The 13,458-nt window shown below is 25.7% G+C and overlaps 1 protein-coding gene across 2 annotated transcripts; it reads left to right on the top strand.

The window, feature by feature from the left end:
• The first annotated feature begins 1,689 nt into the window (after positions 1–1,689).
• Positions 1,690–4,467, top strand: LOC110625795 (wall-associated receptor kinase-like 8). Of its 2 annotated transcripts, XM_021771446.2 has the most exons (3): positions 1,690–2,744; positions 2,899–3,015; positions 3,196–4,467. In XM_021771446.2, the coding sequence occupies exons 1-3, from the start codon at positions 1,874–1,876 to the stop codon at positions 4,338–4,340; spliced, it is 2,133 nt and encodes a 710-aa protein (XP_021627138.1). In that variant the 5' UTR covers positions 1,690–1,873; the 3' UTR covers positions 4,341–4,467. The 2 variants fall into 2 exon arrangements, with proteins under 2 accessions (XP_021627138.1, XP_021627139.1); XM_021771447.2 differs by lacking the exon at positions 2,899–3,015.
• Positions 4,468–13,458: the final 8,991 nt, after the last annotated feature.

Genomic DNA, 13,458 nt, shown 5'->3' with positions numbered 1-13,458 from the left:
GAAAAAAAAAAAAAAAAACTATACATTTTCCTTGTATCTAGATGAGATAATTTTGAAATATGAAATTTAAATTTAAGAAAATAAATGTTTTATTTTATTGATTATAGTTATAAATATATATTAAGCTTACAAATATTGAAAGTATAAAATGATTCATATTTGATGGAAATTATTAATTTTAAATTTTACGGTAAATTTAAATCGAATTTAATTTTTATAGTTGTTTAAAATTTAAAATAATTTTTTAAAAATAAAATTTCAAATGCACAATTTTTAAAAATATGATAGAATCACAAAGTTTAAAACCTAAATTTTATGGATTAGGAGTTGATTTTAAATTTTTTATATTAAAATTTTTACTATTATAAATAGATTTTTTTTAATTATTATTATACTTTTTAATTTTTAAAAATTTAATAAAAAAATTTAAATTTTAATATTTTATTTTTTAAATTTTATTTTAATTAAATATTATTAGTTAAAATTCTTAACCGAATCTAATAAGTACTATTTTAATATTTCAAAATTACTCTAAAAAACTATTAATAACTATTATAACTTAAAATCCATAATTTATTAATACTCTGTTCTAAAACTAAATGAAAATCCTCAATTTTAAATATATTTATCCAAAAATAGAATTTACTATTTTAATTGGTTCAAACCCATGCTTTAATTTCAATTTAATCCTTAATCTTAGCTTTAATTTCAATTTAATACATGTCTACCTTTTCTATTGCATCCAATCTACATTTCCACAATGCAAAGGTCAATACTATATATTATATATATAATTTATATAAAAATATCTTTATCAATAATTTTCATTTAAAAATTAATATTTTTCAAAGTATTTAAATTCTAATTTTAGATGAATACATTTAAAAATTTATAAATAATAATATTAAAAATATATAATTTCTATTTATTTATATAAATAAATTCAAGTAATTGATATTTTATATATAAAACCTGAATCCATTATAAATATTAAGTTTAAAATTTGAATCATTACAAACTCATTTACGAATAATTCAAATTTATTCTATTAGCGGGTTGAATTCTCAAAAAATGCATAATCCATGCCATTCTAGTCTTTACTAGTCACAAAATTGTTAGATCTTCGGATGTGGATTTTGCTGTGGTTTAAGAATTAAGAATAAAATTAGATTATTTTAATAAAAATATATTTGATTCTTCAAATAACCATTATTAAAATAATTATTTTTTGATATTATTTTTTTTTCTTTGATAACTAAAATAATATGATTTTTATTAATTAATTAATTTATTATAATTTTATTTATAATTACCCTTTTGTTAAATAAATCATATTTGTTGTAAGAAATATGATTTTTTTAATAGTTAATAATATAAAAATGTATTTTATTTTCCATTACTTCAATTAAAGTTAATAATCGATTAAATATTTTTAATTTTAATTAGGTTCAAATTTTTAACTTCAATTTTATTTGATTAATTTTCTTCAACATTAAATAATAATATTACTTAATTGAAATTTGATTTGACTCATTTCAATAAAGATACTAGTTTTTTGTTTGATGGAGTGTTAGACTTTTGTCTCCCAAAATTGTGGATGCAATGAAAGCATGACTTTTCTAGCCATAGCAATAGCTCCAATGACTTGAGAAATTGCTTTCAATATCGAGCTAGCAAAGATGGACTGTTGATACTCGAAATTACAAAGAAATATCTTCGAAGTGTCCTTTTTAGGGAAAAAAAATGTTTTCTAATTTGGAAAGTTCAAAGAAAAATTTTCATCTTTTTTTTCCCCAGCCTTTTCCCATTTAAACCAGTTATTAGCTTCCATGAACTCATAGGCATTCAAGAAAGAGAGATCAAACAGGAGAAAATGGGCGTGAAATTAGTGTCTCAAATCAGTTTCAGTTTAGAAATATTGCTAATAAGCATTCAGCTGGTAGTGGCAGCGCCGCGCATTTCAAAGCCCAACTGCGCAGACCATTGCGGAGATATTAGCATTCCGTATCCATTCGGAATGGGTGATGATTGTTATATGGAGGATTGGTTTGAGATTGAGTGCGACAACACAGTCAATCCTCCTAGACCATTATTATCTCGCGTCAATCTGGAAGTGTTCCTTATTGATCTTGATCTTAGCGCAATTGAAGTCGAAAGTCCAATAATATCTTCCAATTGTTCAGGCTTGGAAAATGGTTTGCTTGTGAATTTGACGGGAAGCCCTTTCTTTTTGTCCGACGAGAATGTGTTCACTGCAACAGGTTGCAACACCCGTGCTTTACTCACTCATAATTCCCCCCAATTGGTTGGCTGCGATTCAACATGCCTTGGCCAGAAGGATGACGTTGATTGGCGAGAAATGCTTCCTAAACTCAGAAAAAAGGCTTCCGATAGAGATTGGTTAACGGATTATTGTAATGGATACAATTGCTGCCAAACAGTGATCCCTTCATTGGTTATGGTTTTCAATCCAACTTTACAGGATAAAGATGCTAATCGAAACAAAAGTGGTTGCAAATTGGCATTCCTAGCAGGCGGATCAGGACTCAAATCATGGAGGAAAAAGGATCCAAATGTGCAGTTTCCAATGCTGATAGATTGGAAGATCAATTCCACCAGAAGGAAAATTGTTGACCCGGAAGCCGTGAATTGCTCCAACTACAATGATCACTCTTTCGATGAGCCAGCGTTCCGTTGTTCTTGTAACCCTGGGTTTGAGGGCAATCCTTACCTTGGATGCACAGGTAACTTTTTAACTTCAAGATATTATTAATGCTGTTATATATAAATTTATTAATATTTTTTATTTTTTAAATTACAATCAAACAATGAAAAATAATAAAAAAAATAAGTTTTTTTTTTAATATTTTCCATCTCATTTTAACTTTGTTGTATCAGATATTGATGAATGCAAAGATCCAAATTATGACCAGTGTCTACGAAAAATATTAAAATGTGTGAATACTCATGGATCTTATAGATGTGTACCGCAAACAAAATGGATTATAATTTTTGGTAAGTATACTTTTTAAGGTACCAGAGATATTTTAATGTATTTTTTAAAATTAAATTATCGATCAGTGAATTTTTATATACTATAGACCAATAAATTGCAAATAATTGTGACATAATTACTAAAATTAAGCTAATTAACTATCAAGTTTTCTAATTCCCTAATTAAATTGAGCTTTTCAGGTATTTGTGCTGTTGTTATAGTGTTGACTGTGCTTATTATCGGAGCAAGGAGGTTAAATAAAAATATACAGAAAAGGAAGAATATCAAGCGGAGGGAAAAGTTCTTCAAAAGAATGTTACAGCAACATGAGAGTTCAAGCCAAGACAATATTGAGAAAGCCAAAATATTCAGTTTAAAAGAATTAGAAAAGGCAACTGATCACTTCAATGTGAACAGAATTATAGGCCAAGGTGGCCAAGGTACTGTTTATAAAGGAATGTTGGTGGATGGAAGAATTGTTGCAGTTAAGAAATCCAATGTAGTAGATGAATCAAAATTTGAACATTTCATTAATGAAGTTGTGATTTTATCACAGATTAATCACAGGAATGTTGTCAAGCTACTTGGATGTTGCTTGGAGGCAGAATTTCCTCTGCTTATCTATGAGTTCATCTCCAATGGAACACTTTTTCAGTATCTACATGAACAAGTTGATGAGGAATTTCCATTATCATGGGCAACGCGTCTGCAAATTGCCACTGAAATTTCAGGAGCACTTTCCTATTTGCATTCTGCAGCAGCTATACCAATATTTCATCGAGACATCAAGTCAAAAAACATACTCCTGGATGAAAAGTATAAAGCAAAAGTATCAGATTTTGGAATTTCAAGATCGGTTGCAATAGGACAAACACACCTTACAACTAAAGTACAAGGAACTTTTGGGTACTTAGATCCGGAATATTTTCAGTCAAGTCAGTTTACAGAGAAAAGTGATGTATATAGTTTTGGGGTTGTGCTGGTTGAGCTCTTGACAGGACAAGAACCAATTTGTTCAACAAAGTCTGAAGATGTAGTGAGTTTAGCGACAAGTTTTATTCAAATGATGGAAAGTAACAGACTTTTTGAGATAATTGACCCTCGAATTGTGGAGCAGTATTCTATTAAGGAAGAAGTCATGGTTGTTGCTAACATTGCAAAGAGATGCTTGAACCTTAGTGGAAAGAAGCGACCTACAATGAAGCAAGTGACGATGGAATTGGAGGCGATAAGGTTCTCTCGTGAAAATGCATGTATTGAAGAAAATTGGGAAGAAAATGAGTTAGACCTTCAGGACTTTGCTGCTGCATCTACTTCAATACTGGTTTCTACCACTGCTTGGTAATTAAGATTGTATTCATTCTGTAGCTAGGATTTTGCTTTCACTGGCCTATTTTATAACTTAGATATGTACATTAATTTTTTTTTTTTTAAATTGTGATAAAAAGATGGTTTTTCTTTTTGCTATTTTAAATATTATACTTGTTATTGTTGAAAAAAAAATACAGATGTGTCAAATAAATCAACCAATAGAGACACAAACAATAATAGTTAATAAACACAACAACTAAACAAAACAACTTAACCAGAGTTTAAAATAGCATGTGGGTTTGTGGAATAAAACACGCTCAAAATACGATGACCTTGGAGAGAAAACGGTCTGTCTGCACCAAGTAAATTTACTATCACATCTCTCTCGCAAGATATTTCAATTCGTTAGAACTCTTTGTTTGCAGTTAAGAGTTCCCTGAACCAAAGATTTTCAATGCTCAATATTTATATATATAGAAATGTTTATACTTTAATAAAGTAACTATTCTCAAATACTATAAATACTTAGTTAGCTAATTTGATATAAAAGAAAAAAGGATTAGGAATGAATGCTTAATGAAAGAAGAAAAACTCTTTTGTTGTTTTTTCAAGGCTATAATGAGTGCTATGTATAGGAAAATTTAAGCACAAAAAAATATTAGTCTAGACTTAAAAATCAGCTCCACTAACAGCTAGTAAACCGAGTCTATAGAAATAATATTTTGTTCCTAAAGACCATGTAAGTTTTAACCATAAAAAAAAATTAATAAATATTATTATTATATTTTAATCATATTTTTTATCATTCCCCACATGATTAAAATAAAAATAAATTTATATAAATATAATTATTGAGCATTATCTAACTGTATATTTAGTGTAAGGTACCTTCAGGGTTTGAACGTACACTTAATGTTAGTAGATTTCAATTTGGAAAGAATATAGTAATATATAAAATGTTTTGAACTAGTTCATGTAACCCAAAAAGAAACTTACCACACATGCAGTGGATATGCAGTGGATGAATTTTTAAAGTTCTTTTCAATGCTGCACTTTTACGGTCATGCCCACGTATCTAAGTGAATGTCTTTAGAAAATTGCTCAAATTTTCACAATGACAACCCACCATCACATTCACTAAGTGAATCCTCCAAGAGTGTTTGTGATCAACACCCCACATAGAATTATGCTTCAGGATTCATTAAGAGTTAAACTCATCCAATTACATCACAGTAGAGAACATTACACCGTAGGAAAAGAGCTCGAAAAATTTTTCCCAATATAACAATTAATATGTTCTCCTTAGTTACCATACAATTTCATTTTTACGTGTTGAACTTTATCTATGGGATTTCCATATCTCTAAAGACGGGTGTCCATTGTGATAACTATTTTTATAGGCTTCAGTCCCATTCTTCGTGATGTTTGAATAACTTGTTGGCACGAAAAACCCTTTGTGAGTGGATCCGCAATATTATTTTCTGACTTAACAAAATCTAAAGAAATAACACCATGAGAAATTAAATGCCTAATGGATTTATGCCTGATAGTTAAATGCCTTCCCTTTTGATTAAAATTTCTACTGTTAGCCTTAGCTAGAGTAGCTTGACTATCACAATGAATGGAAATTGGCGGTGTGCATTTATTCATAAAAGTAAAATCACTAATAAAATTTTTGAGCCACTCGGCTTCAGTGCAAGCTATATCCAATGCTACTAATTCTGCTTCCATGGTGGAACGAGAAATTATTGTTTGCTTTGAAGACCTCCAAGCAACTGCACCACCACTGAAAATAAAAACATAACCACTAGTTAATTTAATTTCTTCAGAATCTGAAATTCAATTAGCATCACTGTAACTTTCCATAATAAAAGGAAAACCACAATAATGAAAAGCATAGTCAATAGTTCCTTTAAGATATTTAAACACTATTTTCAATGCATGCCAATGAGTGGAATCAGGATTATGAGTATACCTACCTAGTCTACCAACAACAACATATGAAATATCTGGTCTAATATAATTAACTAAATGCAATAAATCACCAATTATTTATGAATATTTATATTGTGAAACACTTTCACCTAGATTTTTTCTTAACTTAATTCTTCCCATAAGGTGTAGAAGCAGAAGAAACATCATTATACTTAAACCTTTTTAATTTTTTTTTTTCTAAACGATGAGGTTGAGTCAATGCAATGTTATCACTACTTTTAATTATTTTCATTCCCAAAATAACATCAACTTGACCTAAATCTTTCATGTCAAAGTTGTTAGAAAGAAATGACTTAGTTTTATCAATAACTTGCATGTTACTACAAAAAATTAAAATATCATCAACATACAAACATAAAATAACATAAGTATCATTAAATTGTTTGAAGTAAACACATTTATCAACAACATTAATTTGAAAACCATAAGACAATATGACTTTATCAAATTTTTCATGTCATTGTTTAGGAGCCTGCTTCAAACCATACAAAAACTTAACCAACTTACACACTTTTTTCTCTTGACCAGGTTTAATAAAACCTTCGCGTTGATCCATATAAATTTTTTCTTCTAATTTCACCATTCAAGAATGTTGTTTTAGTATCCATTTGGTGAATTATAAGATTATATATAGAAACTAAAGAAATTAACAACCTTATAGTAGTAATTTTAGAAACTGGTGCACAAGTATCAAAAAAATCTACTCCTTCTTGTTTAAAGCCCTTTGCAATAAATCTAGTCTTAAATTTTTCAATAATCCATCGGTTCTTAATTTTTTTCTTAAAAATCCAATTACATCCAATAATTTTGCAACCGGGTGAAAAATTAGATATAATCAAAGTTTTATTAGAAGTAAGTAAATCCATTTCATCTTTAATAGCATCTTTCCAAAAAGGAGAATCAACATACATCATTGCACCCCGTTATATATTAAAGGATTATTTTCAAGTAAAAATGTATAAAACTTAGGTCCAAAATCTTTTGATTTTTTACTTCTTTTAGTTCTTCTAGGTTCTAATAAATCATTATTATTAGATATAGGTGGAGTAAATTCACTTATAGGTTTAGGTAACACATTTTTTATAGAAAACACAGTTTCAAAAAAACTTGTATATTTAGATTCCATAATAGTATTATTAGCAATTTCAGGAATATCAGAATTCAAAACAAGAAATCGATAACGATTGTTATTTAAAGAATAACCAACAAAAGCACAATCAACAGTTTTAAAACCTATTTTTCTTTTCTTGGTAATAGGAATATTAACCTTAGTTAAACATCCATACACTTTTAAAATTTTAAAGATGGTTTTTTATTTTTTCATAATTCATAGGGAGTCTTACTAAAATTTTTATATGGAATTCTATTTAAAATAAAACAATCAGAATATAAAGTTTCTCCCAAAAAATGGTTAGGCAAACCAGAACTAAGTAACATAGAATTTACCATATCTACTAAAATTCTATTTTTTCTTTCTGCTATTCCGTTAGATTGAGGTGAATATGGTGCAGTAACTTGATGAATAATTCCATGCACTTTACAAAATTCATTCATATCCTTAGAAGTATACTCACCTCATCTATCAAAATGCAAAATTTTAATTTTCCTTTCTAATTGATTTTCAACTTTAACTTTATAAATTTGAATTTATCAAATAATTCACTTTTAGCATTAATCAAATAAACATAGCAAAACTTTGAAAAATCATCAATAAAAGTTATAAAGTATCTTTTTTTCACTACGAGTTAAAACTCCATTACTATCACATATATATCTATGAATCAATTCTAACAAACATGTTTCTCTTTCTACATATTTAAAAGGTTTTCTAGGTTGTTTAGCTTGTACACATATTTGACATTTATCATTTTTTTAATATGATACTTAGAAATTAGTTCTAAAATCATCATCATTTTTATACTATCAAAATTAATATGTCCTAATTTTCTATGTAAAAAATTATTACATTCAACATTAGTAACGGATAATAAAGAAGAGGAAATTGGATTTTTAAACATAGTTAAAACATTTAATTTATACAATCCATCAACTAAATATCATTTGCCAATAAAAGTGCCAAATTTATTTATCACAGCTTTACCGAAACCAAAAATAATAGTATAGCTATTAAGGTATGATAAAGATGCACTTATTAAATTTCTTCTTATAGAAAGAACATAAAATACATTATTCAAAACTAAAAAATTTCTAGAAGATAATTCAAGTTTTATTTGGCCTTCTCCTAAGATTTCAGCTTCACTCTCATTCCCCATACTCATAGATCCTACACTTGATGCCTGATACGAAAGAAAATATTTTTTATTAGCGCATACATGTGCATTACCCCCAGAGTCTATGCACCAATTATTAGAGTTAAAAATCATATTTATCTCTAGGCTAGAAACAAAATTCATGTGAGATGAGTAAAGAGTACTAGAATTCATAATCACCATATTGGCTTGAGGTTTTTGAACAACTTGAGATTTAAATTGTTGACCATGACGGTGAAAACAATTTTTAGCCAAATAGTTATCCTTCCCACAAACCCAATATTTTATTTTCTTTTTTTGGCTAAATTTATTTTTTTTATTATTGTTTAGAAAAACTATTATTTTTAAAATCAAAAGTTTTAGAATTTTTAAATTTAGATTTGTAGATTTTTTTTAACAATATGAGCTTTGGCTTGAAATTCATTTTTCTGATTTGGTTTTGAGAAAGACGATGCATTTCTTTAATTTGCAAAGAAATAAGCAACTCACCAAAGGAAAAATGTTCAGGTTTTTGTTTTAAAATTTTTGCAAAATCAGACTAAGGAGGTAACTTTTTAATAAGGGAAGTAACTAAAACTGAATCATCAAAAGTAATTCCCTTAATTTTCATGTCAAAAATAAAATTTTCAATATCATGAATTTGATCATAAACACTTTTTCCATCTACTATTTGGAAATCAAACCAATTTTCAATTGAGTATCTTTTTAAACCTTTTTTCTTCAGTATTATATTTATATTCCAAAACATTTCATAATTCAATGGCAGTTTTTGATGGCAAAAAATTTGATAAATATTAACACTTAAAATCCTGCCATGGCACAAGATATCTTTAATATTAGAATCATCTTTAGCACCATTAGGTGGAACAGAATCAGCAGTTTTGGAGAAAGAATTAATAGTTTTGTTTTGTTTGATTGCATTAAAAATCACATAAAAGAGTCCTAATTCAGTAAGCCAAAATTTCATTTGTTGTTGCCAACAAAGAAAATTTTTCTCAGAAGTTTTTCAAGTTTACTAGACAATGAATTCAACTCATCCATATTTACAAGCAAATAATGAAAGGTTTTCTGTCAAAGAATGTTAAAAAAAATACAGATGTGTCAAATAAATCAATCGATAGAGACACAAACAATAATTTCAGAATAACTTGTGGGCTTGTGGAATGAAACACGTTCAAAATGCGCGGTCCTTTGAGAGAAAACGGTCCGTCTACACCGAGTAAATTTACCAACACGTCTCTCTCGCAAGATGCTTCAATCCGTTGGAACTCTTATGTACAGCTAAGAGTTCCCCGAATAAAAGATTTCCAATACTCAATATTTATATATATATATAGAAGTGTTTATACTTTAATACAGTAAATATTCTTAAACACTCAATAGCTAATTTGATATAAAAGAAAAAAGGATTAGGAATGTTTAAAGTAAAAAAAAACGTTAGTCTAGATTTAAAAATCAGCTCCATTAATAGCTAGTAAATCAAATCTACAGGAATAACATTTTATTTCTAAAAACTAAGTTTTAACCATAAAAAAAATTTAATAAATATTATTATTATATTTTAATCATATTTTTCTATCAATTATCAAACCAAATGTTATAGTTTTTGTTTTTGAAATAAAAAAAATTACAATTATGAATTAGTCGACATATAATATAACAGAAAATTTTTAAATGAATCTGTTGTGAAGTCAAAACACATGAATATAGATTTTGTCCTATTTTTTCATGAAAAATCAACCTGCAAGAACAGAACCAGCAGTAGCCAAGGGGGCCACAGGCAATCCTGAAATTTTTGAAATTTTTAAGGCCATATAGGTAATTTTCTTTTAAAAAAATTATCATTAAATCTCTATATATTTAAAAAATTTACCAACTCATCCTTATTTTAAAATTATTTAATTAAATCATCATTATATTTTATAATATCAAACTTATTAATCTATTTATCAAAGAAATTTTTATTATTTAGTCTCTCATCTTTACTATTATTTTTCAATCCAAAAAATTTATTTCATTTTCAAGATTTCAAATCCAAGTCTCAATTAAATTTTTTTTTTAGGTTATTCACTCATTATTTAATTTAATTTTATATACTATTTTTATTATTAAGTGATAGCTTTTATTATTTATCTCACTTAGTTATTAATTTATTTATGTGATTGAAATTATACAAAAATAAATTTTAATAGGTTAGAATATTTATATTTTTTTAAAAAATTAAATTTCAATAATAAATTATATATTAAAATATTATATTATTTGAATAATAATGTTTTTTACATGTTATGACCATAGCGGAAAGAGATTTTTTTACTATAAATACCATTAAACGTCGATTCTATAATAATAAATCATATAAATAATTGATTTTGAATGATTATAAATCTTTGTGTGACGTGTTCAAGTGTATAAAAAAATCTCTGTAAATACCATTAAAGGTCGTAATACTATTCTAACTGATCATATTTTGGCTAGAGAATCTATTAGGTATAATCGTTTCACTATTTGGAATGATATCCTATTTGTTTGATGAAATTTTATTAATACAATCCGTAGTTTTACTTTTTAAAAAAAACTCATAAATTTTTCTTTTTATTAAATTCAAAATAATCAACATAAATTATTTATTAATTATATTTGGGCATTGTATATTTTTATTTTTTAATAATAAAATTTAATTTTTATAATTTTAAAAATTATTTATTATTTTTATGGTTTTTTTATTTTTATGCTAATTAAAATACTAAATTTTATATTTTAAAATTTTAAAAAAATATATTTTATTATTAAAATAAATTTTATATATGAAAATGATTAATTAATTTAATACTGTAATCCAATTACTTATGTTTACATTTTTGTTTTTATATGTGTTCAATGTGGAATTCTCAACTCGTACAATTTATTCATTTAATAGAAGATAATAAATTCTTTGATTCTCGCATTGTGGAGAAGTGCCCTGAAGAAAAAATTACTACATTTGCTAATCTCGCCAAAGATAATCACACACGATCCGATTTAAAATTAAACTCAATAAATTAAAAATTAAAATTTTAATATTTATAAAAATCAAATTGAATTAATTTTGATTAGAAATTGAATTGAATCGATTTGATTCGGTTTGATTTGATTTAATTTAAATTTTTAATAAATTTTTATTTTTTATATTTTATTAATTAATATTTTAAAATTTAATTAAAATATTCTAATTTTAATATAATCTAATCTCTCTATATTATTAAAAATAATATACTATTATCACTAATCGGTTCGATTTAATTTTTTCAATTTTTTTTAATTAAAATCAAATTAAATCGAAATAACTCAATATTAACAATTCTCTTGTTTTCAACTATTAAATAATATCTAAATACTTAAAAAGTCAATTATAAATTTGAATTTAAAACAATCTATCTCATTCAAAATTAGGTATTGAAGTTTTAATTCATTAGCGAAATATCTTTCTATGGGTAATTTAAAAAGATTTTTGTTTGACAAATAAAAGATTAATGGCTGATTTGATTTGACATGAGAAAATGTCTAATTTTGTTTATTATTTTGTATTTAAAATTTTTATTTTAAATAAAAAATTTATAAAAATAAAAAATATAAATTTTGAAGTTAAAAATAAAACCCAACTAAAAAAAATAAAAATTAAATTAAAATTTTAAATTAATTTAATTTAATTTATTTTTTCGATTTAAATCAAATACTGCTCGTTGTAAAAGAATCTGTCGTAAAATTAGAAAGTAACAATGACCAACAAAGCAAGCTAACACAGAATTTATATTTAGTGATAAATATTTATTAATGCGATATTTACATTTAAAAGAATTAATAAATTTAAATTTAATATAATTATAATACATTAATTCTAATTAATTTAGAATTAAATTTTAATAAAAATATAATTATAATTTTCTTTAAGAATTTGAGGAGCTAAGAGCAATTCAAAAAATTATACTTTTAAGGGTGGTGACCCTGCCAGCCCCTTTAGATACGTTATTTTGAAAAAACATTTCAGCATCACGAAATACGACGAATGTTCAACAAAAATACTGAAGAGATGGAAACTGAAATTACCCTAGCTGAGAATGGATGTAAGGTTTTGTCTAAATTATGGTTTAGTAGTTGCTAAAGCTGTTGTTTCTCATTTATTTTTTTATGATAATATTTATTTAATCGCGTATGAGAAATCTCTTAATTTAATATTTATTTAATCGGATCAGAGAAATATCTTAATTTATAATAGATCGAGTCTATTTATTTTATTTTTTTTAAAATTAGCATATATAATAAGTAAGAGGTGGTGGCAAGAGAAGTTAACTTGTAATTTTACTAGGAAATGGTTTTTTGATTTTTCTTTCCTTTCCCTAAAAAATCTGAAAAATATGGCAGTTGAAATTGACTGCAAAATAGGAGAATAGAAATATTTTATCTTGCCAATATGAAAAGTCCAATAAAGACACTGAATCAAGACATGAATTTTAAGATTTTATTTTCAACTTTAGACTTTATGAGCCAAGAAAAATCTGCTTCTCCTCTTGAGTTTGGAAAAATTACATATCGTATTAAAAAAAATTCGCCAAAACTTTACATTTTAAATAATAAAATTAAATCTATTTAATCTTTTACAATTATTATTAAAAAAAATTAAATTAAATATAGAAAAATTAATAGTATATTATAATGTAGTCTTTAAATTTTTTTAATTAATAAAATAAATAGTACTTTAATGTAAAATTTTTATTGAAAGTAAATATATTTTATATTTTTAGTTACCCTTAATTAATTAAGACTGATTAATTATGTGGTTATAGGTGATAGGTTTGTCATCTGACAGATTTTTCCAGGAGAATTGCATAATTACCGTGTTGATAACTA

This window comes from Manihot esculenta, chromosome 11 (assembly GCF_001659605.2).
Source record: "Manihot esculenta cultivar AM560-2 chromosome 11, M.esculenta_v8, whole genome shotgun sequence".
NCBI classification, from domain to species: domain Eukaryota; kingdom Viridiplantae; phylum Streptophyta; class Magnoliopsida; order Malpighiales; family Euphorbiaceae; genus Manihot; species Manihot esculenta.
Note: the sequence above shows the minus strand (reverse complement) of the source record. Positions and strands in the feature narration are given on the sequence as shown.